The following is a 24,207-nucleotide window of genomic DNA, read 5'->3' on the forward strand; positions in this document are numbered from 1 at the left end:
GATACCTAGAAAAAAAATAGAATCACATAATAGTTTTGCTGTGAGAAAACCCTATTGCTTGGGTGCTGAAATTAAATGGGAAGCAGATATGTCCTGCATCTGCCTCCTTGGTCTCTGTGCCAGGTGGGTCAAGAGCGGCCCATAAGCAGCAGATTTCAGCCCTGGGACACATTAGCACCCAGGTGTTAAACCTGGCTCAATTTTGTGGTGTTGCTACGTGCATTTTGTGCTACTTTTCCATGAGAACAAATATGGTCTTAGATGAAGGTACCTTGTTCTCCTCCCATGCTGGGGCACGATCCGAGGGGGACAATGAGCAAACCCTCTGTTTTTCCAGATGTTCTGAGGGGCTGTAACATCTTCACTGAGAGAGGCATTGTTACCACCCCAGTCCATGAGCTAGGTGACATCTGAGCATCATTGCAGCCACTGATGCATCTCTGCAGACTTGCCCTGCCAAGACTGAACTCCACTGAGCGTCAGTAGTGGGGCAGGCACAGCTGCTCCTTCAGGCGGAGAAGGGAGAGCCTTCAACATTGAGAGGCCTTGCTATTAAACTCCTAAAGTTCAGTTTTTTACCCTTGCTTCTCCTTTCTCTTTCACCCCTTGCTGAAGTCCTGGGACCTAAAATTGGAGAAGTGTAAGAAATTTTTTTTTTGTAGTCTGGGCCACTCGTGGCTGCTTCCAGGAAGCAGTTTGCAGGAGGAAATTACCCCAAGATTGGGATACAAACTGGCAAAGGCTTCTTTCATTGAAGAGGAAGTTGAACTTTAGCTCCAAAAAGCACGAGTACTTGAAAACACCAGAACCAGAGCTCTCTGTGCCCACTTTGTACAACAAAGTCCAGGAACATTCCCAGTTCCGCACTCCTCCCTCCTCCCCAGTGCTTGTATATAGCAGCAATTAATGCAAAAGCTGAACATTGGCCAAACACATGAGGATTAGTTAAGGGAACAGCTTTGCATGAATTGTCTGATCCTTTCTCAGCCAATTTAGAGCATTCCTCAGCAAGCAAACTGCTCTGTGATTTAATACACAGTGAAATGAAAAAAAGCTATTGCTACAGAAAGATTCATGCAATCTTTACAGTGACTATTACGATGAGTTGTTTAAAAATATATAAAAATAAATAAATAAATAAAGCAACACCACGAGCCACAGCTGCCCTTTTTGTTTCAGATACCAGTTTCCAGAGCAGTGCCCTCACAACAAGCTCTGTAAGCTAGTTGCATGTTAGCTCTCATGCCTAAGATTGCTCCTTGGTTTACAGAGAGGTTGATATTGCTGCTGCAGAGCAGCTGCTTCCTGACAGTGTGATGTGCTTAGAGCTGGCTGTTGGGTAGCAAGGAGCCTGGTCCTCTGCTCCTGGCTAATGCACAGAGCTGCTGCCTTCATCAGCAGGTACGTGCTAGCGGTGCTGGAGTCAGTCCCTGAGCTTCCAGGAGATCAAGAGGAATGGATCCCAAAAGCAGCAGCTGAAGTACCCAAGAAATCATTTTAAACCAGGCTCTGCAGTGAAGGAGAAGCAAGTTGAGGCAGGTCTGCAGGGGTGCTCAGGCTCCTGTATGTATTGTGCTGGGGTTGGGTTTAGAATGTTTCTCTCTCACCTGGAATTTGCAGACCACATTGGTAAAGGAAGCTGGCTGTTCTACAGCACCTTGGTACAGCACAGGTTGTGCTGAAGGTGAGCAATCTGACGGAACACATGGAAAAACTTGTGTTTTTTGTCCAGGAGCCATTGCTGCTTCAGAGCAGTGTCTGGAGAAGCTTCTGCCAGGCTGTGTGTCATGTTGCACATGGGGAAACCACCCAGGTCTGAGCCTTGTTTCTGCTAGGCCCAGCCATTAGCTGTCTGTTTTTGCCAAAGAGAACAAACTAGGAATATTCAGCTAAGTGGCACCTTCCTATTGCTGGTAGGTTCCTGTCCAAGGGCTCCTTGGTGACACCTGTGGGCTGGGGCTCCACACACTGCCATCGCTGATTTTTGTAGAACAGACCAATGCCTCCAGGCACTGTTAGAGCTGAAACGTCGTCACACACAACTGTCTCCCCAAAACATGCCCTGTGTCCCCATTTCCTCCTTCCTAATGGTCTTAATTGGAACTCCTGATATAATTTTTCCTTGCTGATTAATAGCAGTGAAATAAACTATTATTTTTCAGAGGTTTGGAAGTATAAATAAGTCAACATATGTGCTTGTTTTCATCTTTCTCTATAGAAATATACGAGGCAGGTTTGTAGAGAGAAAGATCTCTTAATAGCTCATGTCCTTGGACCATCAGCTGCAGCAGCCCTCTTCTTCCTTCACAGTGGAGATAGAAGCTCATTGTGACTGTGTTTGAGCTCCTCCATGTGCTGGTTCCTGCAGTCAACGTGTCCTTTTGTACAAACGCTTCCAGAAGCGTTGTGGTTTTATTTTGGGGCTTTTTCTTTTTTCATTTTTCCAAGCTGTTCAACAGTGTTCAGTCACAAATTATCTATGGAGTGCTTTTGACTGTTTCTGAACTTTCTGGGGCTGTTTAGTCTGGGGAAAAGGAGGCTGAGGGGAGACCTTATTGCTCTCTTCCAACAACTGAAGGGTGCTTGCAGCGAAAGTGGGGTTAGTTTCTTCTCACTGGTGACAGAACAAGGGGAAATGGCCTTAAGTTGTGCCAGGGGAAGTTTAGGTTGGATATCAGGAGAAACTTCTTTATAGAAAGGGTTGTTAAGCACTGGAATAGGCACTGGAATGAAGGTGGTTGTCACCATCTATGGGTGTATTTAAACTGTTTGGACGTACCGTGGTCTTTGCCTGGAAACACTTACCAAGTCTAGTGCTGCTTGGGTGGCTGAGCAAGATGCATTAAGCACAGCGTCAGGAATAACCAACCATCCCTGGGTGTGGAAGGCTGCTGTCTGAGTTCTCTGCTTGATATTCCCATTAGTACTGTCCTTTATTAGCAGGAGAGTTGAGCTTACACTTCCTTTTCAGTGATTACACTCTAGCAAATTAGCTCTGTTAGTGTCTGTAAGTGTCTATAAGTGAAAATGACTTTTAGCTGATGTTGCACCACTGACTGATGCAAGTGAACATTACCTCCAGTGTCCTTCGCTCAAGACAAGTGTGCTGTGATGTCTGTCTGCTTTGTTGTTTGATGGCTCTGAATGCAGGATCTCTTGGTGTCCATGTCAAACTACTCCTCTGAGAGTCTCCTCAGGTTTGTTTTCAGCAGTTTTAGTGCCTTGTGCAGAGCAAATAACTTCTTCAAATAACTTCTTAAAATGCAAAGGGGAGAAGATTTCTTGAAGATGGGAAGGTCTTATTGTCAAGAAGAGCTTCTGTGCTTTCACCCTTTCAAGTGTTGTGGTCATGTGGTGCATGTCCAGATGCCTTCAGAGAAACTGATGCCCAAGCTAGGGAGGGGTATTTCGTGAACTGCAGCTATCTAAATAGCTTCTGGAGTTCACATTCTCCCTAGGGAAACTTCTCTTTTAAAGGTCTTTTTTTTTTTTTTCCCTTCTGTTGCAGGCATCTCTCACTCCAGTGAAGTCCGGAGGAGAACTGGAGGAGAAACCAAAGCCAAAAGATCGAATCACATCTTGTCTCTTGGAGAACTGGAACAAAGGCGAAGGCCTGGGATATGAGGGAATTGGCTTGGGCATTGGGTTACGGGGGGCCATCCGGTTGCCATCCTTCAAGGTAAAAACAAAGATCTGTCTTCATTACACTAGCATTTCATAAAGGAGCAGTAGGAGAAGAAACCTAGGTTTGTGCCCCAAAGCCCCACAGGCTGTTAGCCCCATACTGTTTCCTTGTAAGATTCTTTCCTCCAGTATCCCTTCTAACCCACCAATAAAAAAAATAAGGATGCTCTTACCCAGCCTTAGCCTTTCATCTGCCACTTGTGTGTGAACTGTTGGTAAAGGATTTCTGCTCTGTAAGGTAAATGGAGCATGCGCCCATGTGCTGGTTTCAGCTGAGACAGTGTTAGGATGCAGTGTTTCAGCATGGTTGTAAAAATATGTTTATGCTAGTAGCACTTTACACAGCTATTTCTTTGCTTAGAACTCCGTAAGCAGAGTTTATTCAGAGCTGGATTTACCATTCATAATAGGCCTGTAACACTACCAGATTCCTAGATTTTGAAGCTTGGCTCTTTTGCATAAGTTGACTGTAATGTCTTACAGTGTGGCAGCTGAGTCACACCTGACATTTGATTTAAAATGTTTTCTACCTCGTGTGAGTTTATGGGATCATACTTACAACTATGGGGTCATTAACTTTAAAGATTATTTATACTTTCTGCCAAGAAGTAGAAGCATAAAAAATGAAAGTTTTTTTTTCTTTCTTTAGCAGTTTAAGCAAAAAATAAGTGGTGTTAGAGAGGACTTCCTTGAAACTGAAGTTTTGAATACAAAGAGAAAGCATGTAGAGATTTGGGACTAGAGATTCAGGAGTCTTGATTTAAAATAAAACTTGTTTTGAGGTTCTTTAAGATGTTGTAGGCTCAGATTCTTTTTCTGTTCTGCTACAACTCAGACTGGTGCATTTGTCACAAGCTATCTCTGTCAGATTCAAAGTACCTGATGATGACATGTACCATGCTGACATGGAAAGTGTTTTGATTCAAAATGAAGGGGTGGAATTTCATTCACAGTAAAATGCTGTTTGCAAGAAAATAAAAGGATCAAGAGCTGGGAAAGTGGCCCTTGATTTCTGGGTGTAAGTCACAGTAGCAAAGTGAAGCAGTAGCAGTTTAAGAAGTTGATTTCTGCTGTTTCTAAACTCTTTTAGAAATGCAAATTTTGTCTTTTGTTCAGGTGAAAAGAAAGGAGCCACCAGAAGCTGCCTCAGCAGGAGATCAGAAGAGAATCCGGCCTTCTACTTCTGTTGATGATGAAGATGAAGGTTTGTACAGCACATTTGTTTCAAACCCAAGCAGATGCAAGCCACATGCAAGCTGCATTCTTTTAAACTTCACAGCAGTGTGCTCACTTACAGTTAGACACAGAGTAAAGGATTTGAGCCGAAGCCCTGCCTCTTGCAAACCTCTTATCAGCTGGAAGGTGTCTCCTATGGATTCAGTTATCTTACATTCACTGGTGGGAAATTTAAGACCTGCATGTTACACTCATGTCCTTTTGTAGATTTGGTGATTCAGAGCTGGTCACCCAGTAGAGGGAGCTCAGGTTAGTTCATGGATGAACTAACTGTATTCTAGAGGCATGCTTGCAAATCACTCTGTATGTTGAGGGAGAAAGTAAGTAAGGGACAGTTTGCCCTGCGCAGTTTTTAAATTTATTTGCTGGAAGAATCTATTTTCAAATATTAACTTTTTTTTCCCCCTGGGAACTCGGAAAAATGGAGATTAGGGTATTCAAAGCTTCATGTCTTTATTTTGCATTAAAAGTGGATTTAAAATAGTGGTACTATCAACCTGATTCAGACTAGTAATTGGTTTTAAAGTTAAAGCAGAGAAGCAAAGGTTTTGTTTTTTGTTTTGTTTGTTTTTTTAACTGAAAAGAGAGAGGAATTAAGTCATAAGAACCAAGGTTAACTAAATGCCTTTTTCATAACTAGACCCACCAATCCATCAGTTCTTCAAAAAGTAAAGCAAACCCTGAGTTGTTAAAGCATTAGTATCCCTTAGCGTGTGTCTGTTTAGGGAAGCATACAGGGAGGTTCCTGACATGAATCATGCATCGTGCCTTCCTTCTGATTCATGAGGAAGCTTGACTCCACTGGTGCAGTATATTCTTACATTTCTTGATTCAGCCGCTTCTGTATTCTATTCTGATATTCCTGTCTCAAAAACACATTTTTCTTAAGGATGGTACAGTTTTGTAGTACTGTTCTCCAAGCAGTGTCCAAGACAGTGTGGGATGAGACAACCTCTTGGCAAGGTCCTCTTTGGCTTTCCTATCATGATCTCATGGTGCTATGTCTCTTAGCTGTTCCACCTAGAGCTTGTCAGCTTTGACTTCCTGCATAACGCCTTCCTTGAGACTTTCAACACTTTGCACCCAGTCTCACCCTCACTTGCACTGTGAAATTAGTAAGTGCCTGTGAGCTTGGGGACTCACACCACATGGACACATTGCACCAACTTTGATCTTCCCAAAGCAAAAGCTTTCACAATGTTGTCTGCAAGTCTCTTGCAAAGTATTTGATGTCAATTGATGTCAATTTCCTTGGTTTTGCTCACCAGAGTCGGAGAGGGACAGAGATGCTTCCGATACGACATCTGACCTGTCAAAGAAGGATGCAGAAGCAGTGGGGCTGAGGCGGCGACCAGCAAGGCCACTGGAGCTCGACAGTGAGGGGGAAGAGGGAGATGAGACATCAGGGAAAGAGGAAGAGTCTTCCTCAGAGAAAGAAGAGGAGCAGGAGGAAGAAGGAGGCTTGGTGAAAGCAGCACCTGGCAAGGTGTGTTGGTTTGTGATTGCATTCTGAATGCTGTCTGTCATTAAAAGGGGTCCTAGTAATTCCAAATCTCAACATTATTTTCTCTAGAAGATGAGTGCTTGTCATAGGGTCTCTCCTAAAATAATCTCTATAGGACAGAAACCCTCAGGTTCTCTGATCAGCATCTCTGAGAGTCACTGGTGATTACTATAGTGATAGCCAGGTCAGCGGGTCAGACACTGTTAATTTCTCACAATGCTTTCTTGTGAAGGAGGAAGAGGAGGATGAAGATGAGGAAGATGAAGACGATGATGAGGATGATGAAGATGAAGAGGATTATGAGGAGACAGGTGTTGAAACAAGTGACAAAGAGGAAGAGCAGGACTCTGAGGAGGGTAAGCAATTCCAAGGAAAGGAGCAAGTTTGTCTTTCAGGTCATTTGGGATCTCCCTTTTGCACTCTATTCATAAGCCAGTGTTTATTTGTGCACCCCTTTCACTGAAAGGCAGTTTCTGTACAAGGTAATTGATACAGATATACATAATCTCAGTACAAATGTATTTAAGAGGCAATCTGCCAAGAGTGATGTGGGCAGGGTGCCAGGCAGTGCTAGTTTTATTGCTTATGGAGTTGCCTGCTGTATGGTGATTGCTGTTAGCATCCAAATACTTGGTTTAATAATCCCTGCAAAAATAAACTGTGAGAGGATTCCTTCAAATCCACCTGTTGCTGTTGATGCTATTACAAGTGTGGAAACAATATTTGTTCCTGTAGTAGAGCCTGATTTACTAAAGTCAGAAAGCAGAACTAATGGTAACCTGCTCTTCTTGCAGAAGATGTAGCGAGTCCCTCATCTTCCAAGGCTGAAGTTGAATCATCAGATGAAAGTGAGGACTCCTCTGAATTTGAATCAAGTTCTGACTCAGATGAAGATGATGATGAAGAGGAGGAGGAGGAGGACGAAGATGAAGAAGAGGAGGAGGAGGAAGAAGAGGTGACTGAAGATCAAGACAGAGAAGCCATGGTTGCTGAGACAGAGCATGAACCTGCCAGTCATGAGCTTCTCGATGATAAGAGGGAGACCATTTTGGAGCTATATCCTGTGGACTACATGGATGCAACGGGCTTGGGACTCTCAGAGCCAGCTGTGGTAGAGAAGGATGAAGGGATGGAAGAAATCAAAGCAGAGGAAAGTGAATGTGATCAAGTCCCAGAGGAATCTATTGCTGCTGAAACACTGAAACAGTTGGTTATGGAAAGAGACCAGGAGCCAAAACTTGCACTGTCTCCCATCTGCAGGCCAGGTATAGTCTTCCTTTTGGTTTGGCACTTATTATTTTTCCAAATACAGTATTCTTGCAGTGTCCAATATGTATGATTTTGTTTCCGTTGTTTTTTCTTTCTGCTTGGCTCTAGGCTAGGGATTATCTGTGTCTTTTCTTCCTAGTAAAGTTCAGCACAGACCTTTTTGCTTGTACAGATAATGGTGGTTATTGTACCCAGAATCTTGTCCTGGACCAATTTAATTAGTGTCCTGCAGGAACTGAGTGGTTCTTATCATCCAGAGGGGACTGGAAGGTGTGATGGCTGAGGCTCAAGTTAGTAAAACCATGGCTGCTAAAATGAAACATGTATCTGTGCTTACTGAGTCATTACTGACTGTTCTTGGTTTTAATACCAAAGAAGTATGTGACTGTTAAACCGTATGTGGCAGGTGAGCAGAGTTTTAGAATTCTATCTGATTCATGGTACTATTTTTATTATTTTAAACTTAGTTCTTTTAAGTGAATGATACCCCCTGATTTGCTGGAAGAACAGATTTGTCTTGATTCAGTACACAGTTGTGTATAGCCCTTGAAGACTAGAATAGGAGTAGAATGCAGAAAGCTTGACAAATTCTGCAGCAGGAAGGGGGAAGCCAACAGGGAGTGCGTATCTAGTGTAGTGAGCCTCAAGCAGGATGGGTGTCTGAGGGCTGTAGATCTGGGAACTGGGTGGTATTTTGTCACCTGCAGAGCTGGAAATCAGGTCTCTGCCCAGGATATCACTCCTTGGCTGTTATAAAATCTGAAAGACTTAAAGGCTAAATGTTAAATCAGGCACAAGCTCAAACTGCAGCATTCTTGTTGTGCTTGCCCAGCCTGGTCATACAGGAGTGACGCGGGTCTGACCCTTCTCCTGTGATTCTCTGGTTCATTCAGCACAGATGGATAACACTTCCCCTCCAGTTCTCCAGGCGTTTCCCCTTCCTTTTGCTCTCCCACTTGAAAATGTTATTTTGAGCTGCCTAAGATGATTCACTGTTGATTCATTTTGGCCCTGGATCTAAGGAGGTAAATAAACTCCAGACAAATGAGCCTGCTGCAGAGAGAGAGCAGCATATAAATTGCCTCACTGATACCATCTGAGTGTCTCCTCATTCATTACAAGGGCTTTCCATTTCCTTCATGTGTTGTTCAGGAGTATTATGCTTCTCCTTTCCTTGTTTCTATCCTTGGAGAGCTGAGGGTACTTCTTAGCCCTACACTTAGTTTACCTGCCCAATCAGAAAAGCTTATTGCTTTGGGCTCTGACACACGTCCTCCACAGCCTTTGCCCCACAGTTCACTAATGCTTTTTATGTCTGCAAAAAGGTGGTAAGGGGGTTTGGAAGCAGAAAGCCTTCATTCTGGGCTGTGTAGTAGCTAATTCTCAAATTAATTGTGTGTTTTTTTAATGGTCGATTAGGGATGTCTGTGGTAGTGTGTAATTACTCCATACTCTGTGTCTCCAAAATGTAAAGCATTGGTGCTTTTAAAGCTTCCCAGTGGAACTGAACTGTTGTGTAACTGCAGCATCTTTAATGTGCCTTTACTGGCAAGTGGTGTGTAACCAAGTGGAAGCAACACTTCTCATTCTTTAATTTTTTTTTCCCTAGTGGAAGAGCCCGAACCCATTGTCATGCTGGAGCCAGAGGTACAAGAATGCCCAAAGCCTGAATCACAAGAGGAGGCTGGCACAGTCTGCCTCTCGACTTCAGTGGCAGTCTTTGGAGAACCTCTGCCCAACAAAAGCAGCTTCTTTAGCAAGTCTGATGACAGCTGCTTAGAAACGCATGTTAAAACAAAGCTGCCCTCTGCAGTGGAGGAGGAGGACCGGTTGCCTCGCACACCTGGACGGGAAACAGTGGTCCATTCAGAGACTGATATTCTTTTGCTTCCAGCCCACAAGGTGCCATCCTCCACATTTCCCTTACCATCGACTCCTGGTAAAGAGGAATCTGTAGTCCCTCCAGAAAAGTTCCCTGAACAATTAATGGTGACCAAAGCGTCCACAGAAGAGGAGATTCCTAGGACTCCTGGGCGGGACATTTTGGCCAAGTCTTCACACCCCCTTGCAAAGTCGCAGAGCACAGACACTGTTCCAGCCACACCAGGAAGTGATGCTCCCCTTACAGGAAGCAGCTTGACCCTCAGTTCCCCTCAAGTCCCAGGGAGCCCCTTTTCCTATCCATCCCAGTCTCCTGGCATTAACAGTGGCATTCCTCGGACTCCTGGGAGAGATTTCAATTTCACGCCTACTTTCCCAGAGGCTGGTGCTACCATTCCTTGCCTTCTGTCTGGCAAGAAACAGTCAGAGGATGACCTAGAAGAGAAACCTTTTAAAGAGCCTCTTGGTGCTTCCCTTACTATCAGCATGAACAGCGTTCCTTCTCCTATCCCCTTTGCCAGCCCCACGCAAGCAGATTTCCGCACAGACATAGGCTTGCCACCTAACGAGCCGATACCCATCGCAGCCCTGCCGTGCATGCCTGGAGATGGAAGAATGCCCATCGAGGAGTGCAAGGCAGAAGTAAAATCTGTTTTGCTCTCACCAGAAGTCCCCGTTGGTGCATCTATTCTTCCTCCACCACCACCACCTTCTGTTCTTCCCAAAAGGAGGCCGGGTCGGCCAAGACGGTCCCCACCTTCTGTCCTGTCATTGGATATGTACTCGGGCAAAGCCATCGAGCCACCTCCTGTCCCTGTGGCCTTGGTGGAAAGTGCTATGAGCAAAGAGCTATTGAGTGCACACCCCGATGCTTTCTATGGACTGAAGGACCCTGAAGCCGTCACCCTAGATTTCAGGAATGACAGCTTCCATGAGAAAATAGCAGCTGAGACAGTTGCAGAGAAACTGCCATTTAAGGAATTGGAGAACCAGTGGAATGAAGATTTCAAGGAAGAAGAAGCTCACGTGAAGCCTAAAAGACAGTGGCGAAGGCAGAAGAAGTCACCCGAGCACCTCCCAGTGATTCCTTCCCCAGAGTACTCCCCACCACAGCCTCAGTTCAGGCCACGCTCCGAGTTTGAGGAGATGACCATTTTGTATGATATTTGGAATGGAGGCATAGATGAGGAAGATATCAAATTCATGTGTATCACGTATGACCGCCTCCTACAGCAGGACAATGGTATGGACTGGCTCAATGACACACTGTGGGTATTCCATCCTTATATCCTTTCTCACTGGTGCACTGCATTACACAACACTTGCAAGATGATCATTTTTTGCAAAAAAACAAAGTTAATGGGTAGAAGAAGCCTTTGCTTATTAGAATAGCAATTACTTTTTTCAGCAGAGAAGTTTAGACTTTTATTCCCTGAAGCTGCAGTACAGAAATATTGCAGAAGTGGCTGTTGTGCTGCATTTTCCAGCTAGGACTGAAGGGAAATCTGTACGTATCTCTTCTGGGGAGATTTCTGGGAAGCTAGTTTTTATGTTAGACAAGACAAACTGCACTGCCCCATGTATTGCTAAAGATTTCTGAAATTAAAATATCTGATCCCTAACTCCCTGAAGGAGCAGATTTACTGAGGCCTGTCAGAGCAGTGTCTCCCAGCCTTCTGGGCTGAGTGCCTATGGCTCATCCATTGCACCTTACCTGAGGCATGGGGGTGAGATTGCTTTACTGAACTCAGCACGGTGTCCTCAGGGCTTGGGGTAACTTCTGGAGTGGGAACAGAAGTGTTCTTTCAAAACTCCAAGGAAAAGAGTGCAGCCAGATGGGTGGGCAGCTGCTGTCTGTGTTCATGGTTGGTGCTGCAGGGAAATCTTTTTCCAAAACGGTTCCTCTTGACAGCTTAACGTTTTTATGTTTAAAACATTTTTTTCTTAATTTCCCGAAGCATGCAGCTAAGGAAAGAACCTGCTGGGTTTTCCTGTAGGTGTATGGGCTTGAGGAACTTTTTAAAATAGAATTGTTGTTTCTTGCAGCCTCTCCCAACAGCATTCCCCATTTTCCAAGCTGCAGCTGCTAGCTCCATGTAACTGCAGCAGGTTTTTGTCTGATACCGCCTGGCAGCTGCTTTGCTCCTTAACTTCTTTCCACCTACCAGCTTTTCCACCCCCAAGAAAAAGAAGCGAGATGATGGGATGCGGGAGCACCTCACGGGCTGTGCACGAAGCGAAGGCTATTACAAAATTGATAAGAAGGACAAACTCAAATACCTCAATAATAGCCGAGCTTTTGCAGAGGAGCCTCCAGCTGACACACAGGTGAGGGCATGTCTTCTGCTGAACACCAGGTGTGAATGAGATTTGACTTTGTCTGGCCTCGTGCCCGCTGCAGCCTGCCATTTGGCAGGGAGGGAGATGATGCTGTTGCTGTGCCTGTGTTGAGCTGGCCATTTAGGTAGTGCTGGTGTTCAAAGTAGGGTGTTTCAGAAGACCACGTGTTCTGTGATGATACGGCACAAGAGACTGCACATGGATGGGGTTGCAGGGTGGTATGTCCATCGGGTCAGTTCTGATGATGCATTTGTCCTCAGGGGATGAGCATCCCTGCCCAACCTCACGCTTCCACACGGGCTGGATCCGAGCGGCGGTCAGAGCAACGCAGGCTCCTCTCCTCCTTCACTGGTAGCTGCGACAGCGACCTGCTCAAGTTCAACCAGCTCAAGGTAGGTCCCTGCGGGCAGGCTGCATTGGGCAGAGGCTAGCTGGGAGCAGCAGGCTGAGACCAGGGCAAGACAGACAGGCATCTCAGTGCTGGGCACCTCTGTGGGTGCCCAAGGCCTGAAAGGGGCCCAGAATGGAACTGTTGCTTTGCCTTCTGGCAGAAGTCTCTGTACAGGGTGGGTCAGAGGTGCTCTGGGCAGTTGAGTTCCGCAGCCCTGCTTCATAGCAGCTCTGGTGAGCAGAAGAGCTGCTCTCAGTGGATCACCCAACACAGAGCCTCTCTGTGGTACAAAGCTCTTCTGTGCTTCCATGTAACCTAATTTAAAGATCTCTGTGGTCTACTTCACCTAAAAATAGGAACACTGGGAAAACAGGGCACTCTAGTCCAGTGTGCTCTCTTGTGAGGAGCAGAGGTGTGATCTGCTTGGTAAATGGCTATAAATAAGTGCATGAGCTTATTATCATCAAGGCTGTGCAGAACTGAGACACCAGGGGGTCTGTTCTCCAGAGCAGCATGTGGTCAGTGGTACAAACCCAAGTACTGTGTCTCTGTGGGACCTCCTGTGTCCGCTGTACTGCCCTCCTGTCACCAAAAGACAGAAGGAAATTGGGCTGGCTTGAAGCACTACTTGTGGCTAGGGCCAACCTTTCTCTTTCCATGTTTTCTCTTTCCATGTTGGGACTAATTCAGGGTTTCTGGGGTGTTTTCTTCATGCAGTTCCGGAAGAAAAAGCTAAAATTCTGCAAGAGCCACATTCACGACTGGGGCCTTTTTGCCATGGAGCCCATTGCAGCTGATGAGATGGTGATTGAGTATGTGGGTCAGAATATCAGGCAGGTAAGCTGGAACATGAGTGAAATCTGATCAAAACCGTGCTGAAAGAAGTGATTAAGTCTGATGGCTGGGCTGGTGTCACTGCTGTAGGTCATTAGCTATGTGACCTAGGCAGACTGGCATGTGGTTTAAAAGAACAGGCTGGATTTTCAGTAATCCATGGAAATAAAGTGATCAAATCCTTAGGGAGTAAGCCTTCCAGAAGCCTGTTCTGAGCTTCTGGATATTTGGCATCATGTATCCTGAGAAGCACAAGCACAGCTGAGGTGAGCCTTGTGTAGATCTTTGCTCATAGATCATTCCTGCTTTGTGTTCTAATGCCATGCGTGGGGGTTTCTGTAGGTCATTGCTGACATGCGTGAAAAGCGATACGAGGATGAAGGCATTGGGAGCAGTTACATGTTCAGAGTTGACCATGACACAATCATCGATGCTACAAAGTGTGGAAACTTTGCCAGATTTATTAATCACAGCTGCAATGTAAGTATTGGTGTATTATTTTTTCCCCCCTCATATAATTGTACTCTGACATACAGATAAACCTATTGAGTTCTCACTGTTCTTCACTGATCAGGAACTCACTGAGAAGTAGCAAGGGTTAGGATTAAGTTAAGGAGCTGCAACAGATCAAAGCTGGGTCTAAACCTATGTAAGGAAGAGATTTGAAGGAACTGAGAAATTAAATATGCAGTGAGACAGAATGCACTCAGAATCCTCCTGACCATATTGTGGGACGCTGATGAATACTGTTCAACCACATCTAATAAGTATTTCCTTAAAACAATTTTAGCAGCTGTTCTGCTGTGGGAACGATCTCATTCTAGTGCCCACATGGGAAAAGTAGTCTTGCCCTGGTAGGTGGAGAAACTACTTTCCCCTATGTTTTGTGCTGCGGTTGTCACTCAGAGACTTCTGGATGTCCAACCATGTTACTGAGCATTAGCTGAGCTACTGTTAGTCCATGACAAACTTGGTGGAACATTGTGTGGGCTCCTGTGCACTGCAGATGACCACAATGCTTGTTTTGGTGGAGCACAATTAGGGATGCTCTGGTTTCTGGCTTCATGCCTCCAACCCTCAGCTTCCCACTGGGTCCCCTGGGCCCAGGCTCTGGGAACATGGCTGAGGCTGTCTGGGAAAGTGATGGCCTGCTCTATGTTAGAATAATTGTGTGGAGGCTGGGAAGTCATGGCATCAGGAACCTAAATCATTACCTGTTCTATCACCCCTGCAGCCAAATTGTTATGCTAAAGTGATCACGGTGGAGTCTCAAAAGAAGATCGTCATCTACTCAAAACAGCACATCAATGTGAATGAGGAAATTACTTATGACTACAAGTTTCCCATTGAGGATGTAAAAATCCCATGTTTATGTGGCTCTGAGAACTGCAGGGGAACCCTAAACTGAACTCGAGGTTTCTCGTCACACTTGCACCTTTGGCCATGTCAAAACTGTGGTAACCAGGTGTGGTTGCACTTTGCCAAAAATAAAAAAAAAAAAAAGAAAAGAAAAAAAAAAAAAGAAAAAAATGATAAAAAAAGGAAGAAAAAAAATTAAAAAAAAAAAAAGTATTAAAAAAAAAAAAAAAAAGGAAAAAAGAGAAGAGGAAAACCAAGCAAGTTTCGCACTTCTGCCAGGATCACGGATGAAAGCAAAAAGCGCACATGCTAACGAGGACTGTTCATGTTTCAGGTGCTCTTTCCTTTTCAGATCCAACACGCACGCAGAAAGGTGACTGCTGTTCTGTGGTGTGGTCTATCCAAACACTAGCTTCTGTCTGTTCAGTCCCTACGTTAATGCTCCATAATGGGATAATGGTACCTTTTTTTTTTTTTTTAATTGTTATAAACCTTCATCTTTTCGTAAATGCTGCTACCTTTTCCTCATCAGTTTTGTTGGTTGAAAAAGGCATTCAACGTTTAAATGTGAAGCAGAGACTGAAAATGCCATATAGGGTTTGTTGGGAGCTTGATTGGCTGAAATTGCACAGTTTTCTCAGAGTAAGCTGTAAATAAATGTCAGGTTAATGTTACAGAGGAATCCAGAGGCTCGAGGGTGTGTGAATGGGTGTGTGTGTGTGTGTGTGTGTGTGTGTGTGTGTGCATGGAGGTGTCTGCAGTGAGACTGTAGGTGACCTGTCCTGCCTTTTCATTAGGGGTGAGCCTGAACAAGTCCCCAAAGCCAGACACCCTGGGGACATCAGGGCAGCCATGGCCTGGGCTTGTGCCTTGGGCTCATCGCTGATGGTCGCATGCCGTGCTGGTATATTGGGGGATCAAAGCCTCAGCACCCAGACAAGGGAGAGTGGGTTCTGCAATCATTGCTAACAGAGTCAGTTGTTTAGTCCCAGAATTGTGGCGCAACGCGTGACCTTTCAGGATTTCTCATAGATTGGTTTGTCTGTCTAGTGTTCAAAAAAAGTCTGGAGCTGAAATTAAGTAGGAAATACGCCTCAGATATTCCATAGAAATCTTACCTTCCTTTTAAGGGTACACTACACCTCACGTTCATAATAAGATTTTATTCCTGTTGATGGGGAACAGTCTGAAGTGTTACTCATATGGATTTTCCTCGATTCTCCCAGCCTTCCCAGTGCTTTACAGGACCTGTCTGCCCTGACCTTGAATGGGGAGATTCCTGCTGTGATAGGAGCAGGCTGGACCTCCCCCAGTTACTCAGTAACTTGCCCTGGGTGGTCCCATCCTGCAGTAAGTGCAGACGTGGTGGGCAGTGCCCCTGAGCACAGGCTGCACCCTATCCTCCCCCATCTGCAGCACGGGAATGAGTGCTGCTTTGAGCTCCAAATGCATATTTTGGAGTGTTTTTTTGATCTGTTTTGTCCTTGTAGATGCACTGAGGTGAAGTTTGCAGTTCATCAAGAGGTTCCGTTTAAAAATGAGCCAAAACACAGAAGAAATGTTTCTGTGGGTGTGATCTAGGAGTGTTACATGACTGTTTGGGTATGGACAGGATCATTTATTTCAGCCTGCATTGAGTCTCTTCTGCTTCAAATGTAGAGGTTGTTTGTACTAAGCCTTTGTAATTGACTTATAGGGAAATTGCAATGTAATTATAAAATGCAAACATCATCTGCATAACTAAAATCTCTTCCCCATAGAGCAAAAGCACAGCTGTATTCCCATTCCTTTTCAAATTAGTGGCAATTGCTGTTGAACCACAGCTCCTCATGATCAGAGGTTACAACCTTGCAAAAGAGTTTCCTGGAAAGTGTTGCCGCCCTTGCTGGGAACTGCCATGCCTGTCCCACAGTGCGGGGGCTTGCTGTAGGTTAGGCCTCTGTGCTCGAGTTCCTGCTTCAGATCTGTCTTGATTGGGGCTTACAAGGGCCCCAGTGTGCCTGCACTGCAGCCTGAGGGAAGGGAACCGGCCCTGAGGTTGGGCAGTCTGTAGTCTCATCTGTGCTGTTGTTCAGTTTTGTTGTATCCTATGGTCTTTGAAGGTTTCCCCCTCTCTTAGTGAATCTCTCCAGCGATGGGGTAGTTGTGGGTCAGAACCTGAAGCTGTGAGCAGTGTGTCATTGAGCATAGACAGTGCATTGAGCTCCTGTGGCAAGAGCTTTTGGGGATTAAGCCAACTACTCTGCTCCTTTTCTTTAAATGAGGCTCCTATCATGTTGATGCTTCAGTTGGCATTGCTACAGCTGGGTCTTTTGCTTTCAAAGCATTGAGAACGCACAGATGTTGTTTCAGAATGAAGCCCACCTTGTTCTCAGCCTCCTTCCTCTCAAGTCCACCAAACCTGGATGTTAACATGGCTTTGTGGGGGAAAAATCCCATGTGTGCCCAGCCCTGAGGAGCCCAACAGCAGCTCTGTGTTCCTCAGCCTGTCCGTGTGCTTCGAATGGGGCACAGGCTGCTGTGTGTGCAGGGGACAGACCCTGGTCTCCTGAGGCAAGGCTGCAGCTTGGGTTCCTTCAGGGCGTTTGGAGGAGCACCAAAGGGATTTGGATGCCAAAGGCCTTCTGCACCAAAGTCACTTGGGTGCTTCTGAAGCTGCCTGTAACCCATTGCTCTGTAGAATCCCAGCTGGATAAGCCAACCCTGAGCCTTCTCTTTCCTTTCTCCCCCCGCAGCTTCTCTGAGAGCCGCCCCATCCCTCATGGGTTCTGGTGGTGGTTCCCAGAGGGGCTGAGGAGCTGCAGATGCAGGTGGAGAAGGCAGCCCATAGAGGTGTTTTGTGACCCCCAGGTGCTTTGCCTCATGCTCAGACAGGGCTGGGGTGGGAGGAGGACACTGGAGGGGCAGAGTACTCGTGGTGCAGCCCCTGGGCCAGACCCAGCATTCACCATCATCATGGGCGTGGAAATGTTGGCGAGGGCTGAGCAGAACCCTGCCCAGGACGCTGCTTACCATTTGCTGAAGTCATTCTGTTCTCTGTCCCATTTTTTTTTTCCGCTTAAATCAAACCGTAAAACAAAATAGAGAGGGATGTTGGCTGTGCTCCCTGCAGAACTGCATCTCACTGCAGTCTCTGCTGGAGTGTGCAGGGCTCACCCAGGCGGGGTGCACGCAGGGCCCCGCTGTGCTGCCAGGGGCTGCCGTGGCCGTGCAGCACTCACAGCGTTGTGGGTCCCACAGGGGTCCCGTGCAGAGGCTGTGGAGGCAGGAGGGGATGGGGCTCATCTTGCAGATATTTGTATTGTATAGAGCAGCTTATTTCTACAGACAAACATTTTTAAACTCCAACAAAGTATGCAGTAATTTCAGTTCCGGTTTTTGTGACTTTTTTCAGGGATCATTTCAGTGCATTTCTGTATAAAATAAAAATTTAAGGAAAAAAAAAGGATTTTGAAGTCTATTAAAAAAAAGAAGCATCTTATGTACATAGGCAAACAAGAATCTTCTCTTCAAACACTGTTTCTTGTAGAAACATGTTGAAATTTTTTTGCTGATTTCTTTGTACTTCAAGAGCATGTAAATAATTTATTAAAAGTGACTATTGTAATTTGGAGTTCTTTTTAAACAGATCCCAGCTCTGTTTCATGGCAAGGAGATGGGGAGGAAGAAGGACTGAGGATAGCGAAGGAGCTGGTGGCATTTACAGCTTGTGTCAAGCTTTGTATAATGTAAATTCTGTACAAATATGGGGGTTTTGTTTTGGGGCTTTTTTTTTTTTTGTCAAATAAATAGATGGAATTAGCAGCATTAAGAAACTGAAGACAAAAATTTGCCAAGTCGAGGCTTCTTCCTTGCCCCTTCCCCCTAGTCTGAAACCTAATGTGCAAAATCTATTTATTTCAAGCGAGGAAATGTGTACAGTCTAATAGACATCCTACAATGTATTTAAGCGAGTTTGCAACTGGATTTTTTTTTTTTTCATTTTAATATTTGTTTTTATGAGTTTCCTCCTTAATTGCCACTGTAGTATTTGTTTGAGTGAAAAGAAACACGTTGTGACGGACGCAAAGGGGCAGGTGATGGGGAAGTGGAAGAGCTCCCTGCAGCTCTCTGGTTCCGTGACAGGTTGTTTTATTTCACGGTGTGAAAATAAAGGGCTTCCTTTAAAAGGGGGCAGGTAAAATGGTTTGCAATAAATGAATTATTATTTTTTTAAGTTCCTTTAAAAAAAAATCTCTGCTTTGAAGATTTAGGGTTTCTGCTTTTTCTTTTTTTTAAGCAAATTTATAAATTTAGGGATGTTTTGTGCATATAGAATCCGTCACCAGTATGTATCTTGTTTTGAAGAAAGTGTTTTTGTTGTGGATGTGTCATGCTGTATATATTTGTTCATATTTTTGTGAATTGAATACTATGTACCATTGTATTATAGTAACTTTTATAAAGCAAACCATAAATATACTGACTTTTCTTACAGAAAAAACTACGTTGTGCTTCATGTGTAGTCGGGGCTTTGTGCTCCTGGACCTGTGCTGGGAACTGGGAGAGCTGAAAATATCCAGCATAGCAGGCAGGAACTGTAGTTAAGCATCGTCACACAGCTGTGGCAAGGAAGAAGTGTGCGAGCTGGTCAAGTTTGTAACCTTAAAGCTACATTAGCATTAAGGCTCTGACACAGCTCTGCATTGAAGTGAAGCCCCCATGCACAGCTGGTGCTGAAGCAGCTGCACCACGTGTGCCTGCATGGGATCCCACCTTCACAGATACCAACTTCAGTGTTTTCTGGACTGAGTTTTGGAAAAAGAGATCCCAAGGCAGAGGTGGATGCAGCAGCTGATAGAGGAGGAAAAGAAGCTTGTGCTGCTGTGCCTTCTCCTTGTTTGTCTCTTACTAATTACAATGGGGATGGGACCCATGGAGATGGTGCTGCCAGTATTTGACCTGGGGGCTGCTGGATGGGCTCACGCTGTGTCCCAGGAGCCTGAGGCATGGGCTCCACTCAGGGCTTTGCTTCCACACTGGGAAGTGAAGGGAGCTGCGGTGGGTACTGTGAGGATTCAGAGTGCAGGTGTGTGCCACCCAGGGCCACCAAAGCATCCTGAGATGTTCTTCAGATGTTCTGAGGTCTGCAGGGCCTCAGGGAACATTCGAGGTTGACGTAATTATTGAATGATTGGGTTGGAAAGGACCTGAAAACCCATCCAGTTCCAACCTCTGACAAGGGCTGGTTACCCTCCACTGGAGCAGGTTGTTCAGAGCCCCATCCAGCTGGCCGTGGGCACCTCCAGGGCTGGGACACACTCAGCAGGTATTTATTAGCAAGGTGTGTGACACAATGACAGCAGCTCCTGGCACTGAACCTGGAGCCTCAGCTCCTCCCTGGCCCCCAGTGACTGCAGCACAGACTCAGCAGCACTCAGCTGTGACAGACGGATTTATTATGGCAGGAGGGAGAGTCCCCATGCAAGGACTGTGACAGCACCCAGGGGGGCGGGCAGTGGCCACAAACCCAGCAATCTCTTCTTGAGATACTGGAGATATTCCACCCTTCATTAATTCAGGAGTTGACAGGTCCTAGAGCAATGCCACATTACACCGGTGGGAAAGCTGAAGCCCATACATTTGTTCATCTCATTCTAGAATGCTGTGGCTGCCCTAAAATCATGTCTCAGAATTGAACCTACATGTGTGCCATGAGTCTGTGCTGTGTTTGGGATTCGGGGGCTTGGATGGGGTTGTGCTGGGGTGAGGGCATTGGCCACGTTCCCTCTCCCATGCAAAGCCCGGGCTGGATCCTTCCTTGCCCATCACAGCTTGGCAGCAACATCCCGTTTGTTACATGTAAGTCTGGGCTGTTGACAAAGCACAGCCAGTTCCCACTTTGTTTGTGATTCAGCTCCTTGTGGCCCAGCACCACGGGCAGCCCGCACACCGCCTCTACATGCGCTTGGTCTCTCCATTGGGGCTCAGGACAGTCAGGTTGCCTCGTGCATCCTGGTCAATTTCAATAGCTTCAAACAAGGACTTGAAGTTCCCAGCACCAAAGCCCTGTGGGAAGATGGCATTACCCACATTATGCCCTAAGGCTTCATCACAGCATTGTGGTGCTGGTGGCACTGGGTGCCGTGAGGTCCTCGGGCTGCCACTCAATGCTAAGGCTGCCTCTATTACTTGTAGCAGTGAAACTCTCCAACCAACCTGGTGGTTGTGCCGCTGGATGACCTCCAGGAAGACCGTGGGTCTGTCTTGAACTGGTTTGGTGAAGATCTGGAGCAAGTATCCCTTCTCATCAAAGTCCACCAGGATTTTCAGTTCCTGGAGACAAGCAATAGAGAAATAGCTCTGAGATCCATCAGGGAACAAGGGGACGGCTTTGCATCGCCCTGCTGCGCCCAACCCACCTCCAGCTTGTCGATGCTCTCCTTCACTTTGATCTTGGCAGTTTTCAGCCTCTCCCGCAGCAGTTGGTAGTAGCTGGATGGCACGTCCATGAACTGCATGCCGCGCTGCTTCAGGTTGGTGATCTGCAAACAGGGAGCTCTGGGTCGGGCACGTGTGGACAGGAGGTATTGAGATGCAACTCAACACTTCCCACTGCATTGTCCCAAGTGGTGCACGAGGACCTGTCCCACTGTCCCTTTGGGCCCAACGTGGAGTTGGCCACCACACAAGGACTCTATCCATGAGGCATCACCCCCTGTGACACGTCCCTGAGTGGGGCTGCCCTGGGGGCACTCACCGCTGAGATGATGTCGGAGGTGTTGAGTGCAATGTGCTGCACTCCGGCCCCTCCATAGTAATCGATGTATTCCTGTAGGGAAACATCTCACTGCAGTGCAGGTATGGTTGCAGCGCCAGCCCCATCCCATCTCCTTCACCCCAGCCTTGTGCTGGTGGCGGTGACGGCCCGATCGCTGTGCTCACCTGAATCTGGGATTTCCTCTTGCCGTTTGCCGGTTCGTTGATGGGCATCTTGATGGTCTCCTCGTAGTTGGTGACCACGATGGAGCGCAGGGCGCTGAACTCGGTGTGCAGCTGCTTGTCATCCACCGACCAGAAGCGGTGGAAGAGGAGGTTCTTCTGGTACCTGCCCACCCACAGCAGCCGTGTTGCAGCCCTCGCACTGATGAACCTCTGCTCTGTGCTAATTGCCCTCGGCCTCCCCCCAGCCTGCCCTGTTCTCACCAGTCTGCCACCGGCACCATCTGGAGGTCGGGTTGGTTCCCCACCACGTGGTCCACAAAGTTCAGCTTGGCGCTCGGCCTGCAGGGACACGGGGCGGCACTCAGCCCTGATAGCAGTTGCGTGGTGGGATTCATCCCCACAATGGGACCTTGTGCGACTCACAGTTTGGGCAGCAGTGGGTCTCTGAAGAGGGGCGCGTGGTACCCAGGCAGGAAGAGCCCTTTGTAGTTGATCTTCTCCACCAAGGTGTGCGTTGTGTCACCGTACTGTGCAAGGGAGGAAAAGGCTCTGTGCCCATTGCTGCAATGTACAGACTGCACTGTGTGTGGGGGGGCTCAGTGCCCTCATCACTCACCGTCTGGATGACAGCAAACTTCACCTTCCCAAACTTGTCCTCCTCCACCCAGGGCTCCTTCACCACCACAGCTCCGCGCTCCTTGGCTTTCTGAGCAGAGGAGAGTGCCCGTCCTGCCACGTGCCCCCGGGGCCCTTCCCACACCAATGTGGGGACGTGCGGCCATGGTACCCAGCAGCCCCAGAATCGCTCCTTTTCCCCCAAACTCACCATTTCAGGGCGCCCGCTGTACCTCGCACGCGCTGCCTACCTGCACGATGAAGTCACAGTCCTCCACCTCAAAGGCCACGTCCTTCACACCATCCCCGTGCTTCACCATGTGCTCACCCATCTCTGCCGGCAGCCGATGTCAGCGGGGTCACCGCACCGCAGAGCACCCACAGCCCCGGCCCAGACCTACAGACCTACCTTCATTGCCTGGATTGAGTGCCGACGAGAGGACGAAAATGATCTGGGGTGAAAGAGGACGGGAGGAAGGGTTGGCGATGGGAGGAATGATCCCACCACCGGTGCTCAGCGCATCCCGCAGCACTGCACACCTTGTCCTGCTTGATGACGTGTGACACCACCTCCCTGCTGCCGGTCTCCAGCCCGCGGTACGCCAGCTCCTCGAAGCCCAGCTTGTTGCAGTAGTACGAGGCGGCCTGCAGCACAGCACGGCGTGTACATGGCTGTGCGACGTGCGTGAGGGCATTGGCTGCTCCCAGCACAGCCTTTCACTCCGCTCTGCGTGCAGCGGAGCGTGACACATTTTTGCTTTCCCTTTGCGTTTTTGCCCCATGCGCACCCCCGACGTCCACCCCCCACCTTGCGCAAGGGCTCAAGGCCGTGGCCCTGGGCCAGGGCTGCTATCAGCACGCACATACGCACACACACACACACACACACACATACACACACACATACACGCACGCACGTACACACACGGCCTTGCCATCCCCCAGTAGCCAATAACCACCACCACCACCCCTGCGGCCTCCTACCTGCTTGGCATTGCCCACCCAGAATGTGATGGAGTGGAAGTGGATGAAGCGGCCTCGCTGGTGCTAAAGGGAAGGGAAAAAGAAGTTATATGTGCTGCAATTCCTGTGGGTTGTGATTCCTTTGGGTACAGTTCTTCCAAATGGAATTTCTCCCAATGCAATTCCTGTGAGTGCACCCCAGTGACATGGATGAAGCCCCAGCCCCCTGCCCTGATAATTTTTTGTAGTGTTTTGCATGCAGGCTGTTCTGTACACAGGGCACAGCGTTGGCTCCAGTTGCATGGAGCAAAGTGCTGCAAAGCATCCAGGTATCAGCCAAGAAGTGAGCCCAGGGGCATCTGGTCCTATTGAAACATGTGGTGGGAGGCTTGGGTTCAGGGTTTGGGATTTGGGTCACGGAGAAGGAGACGGCAGCTGCAGCCCAGCCCTGCCGCCTGCCCTCATTAACCCCGCAGCGTTAACGATTCACCTGGCAGCAAAGCACCCAGCACTGCTCCAGCACCACACTGGGAGCACTGCGGGGCAGCTATGAGGCTCCCAGTGCTGAGCACAGGACAGAATCCCCCCCCAAGCATGGAGCAAGGAGGCACTCACCTTTTCCCCTTTGTCCGTGTACGTCGTCTGCAAGAGAAGTGGGAGAAGCAGTGAGCAGGGTGAGAGGCTGAGGGGAAACACGGGGAATTTCTCCCACAAACGTGCAGTTCTGTGCCCACTCCCCGGCCCTCACCATGCTGTGACCCTGCAATGCGGCAGCAGCAAAGAGAGCGCGACCCTGAGCATGGGGCTGATATAGGGAAAGGTGCTCCTCCTCTACCACACCCCATCCCGAGGGCACTGCCCAGAGCTGGGGACAGCAGTGGTGGCAGCCGGACAGGTGGGCGGTGGCACTGCGTCACCCATTGCACAGCCAAAGTCATCTCACGGCAATGACATTGCGCTGTCACTCATGGGATGGCACAGCTGTGTGACACCAAGCAATGCACAGCCGTAACACTGTCATTCTACAGCAGTGACACTGCTGTGGTGGCACTGCCAGCACCCTGCTGATGGTACTGCTGCGCCACTCCACGGAACGGTACAGGTGTGCCACCCTATGGCAATGGCACTGCTGCGTCAATCCCCCGGAGCTGCCGTCCCCACATCACCCTACGGTAACGGCACAGCTGCATCACCCCGCGGCGCTGCC

At 47.7% G+C, this 24,207-nt stretch overlaps 2 protein-coding genes across 3 annotated transcripts in view; one reads left to right on the forward strand and one right to left on the reverse strand.

Moving 5' to 3' along the window:
* SETD1B (SET domain containing 1B, histone lysine methyltransferase) overlaps window positions 1–14,646 on the forward strand; it is a gene marked incomplete at its 5' end in the record, with an annotated part of 42,169 nt that extends 27,523 nt beyond the window's left edge. Inside the window, 11 exons of the mRNA XM_010720130.3 lie at window positions 3,509–3,679; window positions 4,801–4,888; window positions 6,189–6,406; window positions 6,657–6,780; window positions 7,219–7,689; window positions 9,303–10,859; window positions 11,736–11,902; window positions 12,175–12,306; window positions 13,023–13,142; window positions 13,482–13,619; window positions 14,374–14,646. Of these exons, the coding sequence (XP_010718432.2) occupies window positions 3,509–3,679; window positions 4,801–4,888; window positions 6,189–6,406; window positions 6,657–6,780; window positions 7,219–7,689; window positions 9,303–10,859; window positions 11,736–11,902; window positions 12,175–12,306; window positions 13,023–13,142; window positions 13,482–13,619; window positions 14,374–14,547 (3,360 nt within the window). The remainder of the gene's footprint in view (window positions 1–3,508; window positions 3,680–4,800; window positions 4,889–6,188; window positions 6,407–6,656; window positions 6,781–7,218; window positions 7,690–9,302; window positions 10,860–11,735; window positions 11,903–12,174; window positions 12,307–13,022; window positions 13,143–13,481; window positions 13,620–14,373) is intronic.
* A 5,268-nt stretch (window positions 14,647–19,914) lies between these two features.
* Window positions 19,915–23,828, reverse strand: HPD (4-hydroxyphenylpyruvate dioxygenase). 2 transcript variants are annotated; one of them, XM_010720131.3, is made up of 14 exons: window positions 23,749–23,828; window positions 23,616–23,642; window positions 23,022–23,084; window positions 22,578–22,682; window positions 22,447–22,489; window positions 22,289–22,371; window positions 22,039–22,128; window positions 21,846–21,949; window positions 21,684–21,761; window positions 21,423–21,585; window positions 21,238–21,309; window positions 20,900–21,022; window positions 20,697–20,813; window positions 19,915–20,546 (listed from the first exon to the last, which is right to left on the reverse strand). In XM_010720131.3, exons 1-14 carry the CDS (start codon window positions 23,749–23,751, stop codon window positions 20,436–20,438), a joined length of 1,182 nt encoding a protein of 393 aa, XP_010718433.1. In that variant the 5' UTR covers window positions 23,752–23,828; the 3' UTR covers window positions 19,915–20,435. The 2 variants fall into 2 exon arrangements, with proteins under 2 accessions (XP_010718433.1, XP_031411827.1); XM_031555967.1 differs by having other exon boundaries at window positions 22,447–22,682; window positions 23,749–23,759.
* Window positions 23,829–24,207: the final 379 nt, after the last annotated feature.

This window comes from Meleagris gallopavo, chromosome 17 (assembly GCF_000146605.3).
Source record: "Meleagris gallopavo isolate NT-WF06-2002-E0010 breed Aviagen turkey brand Nicholas breeding stock chromosome 17, Turkey_5.1, whole genome shotgun sequence".
NCBI lineage: Eukaryota > Metazoa > Chordata > Aves > Galliformes > Phasianidae > Meleagris > Meleagris gallopavo.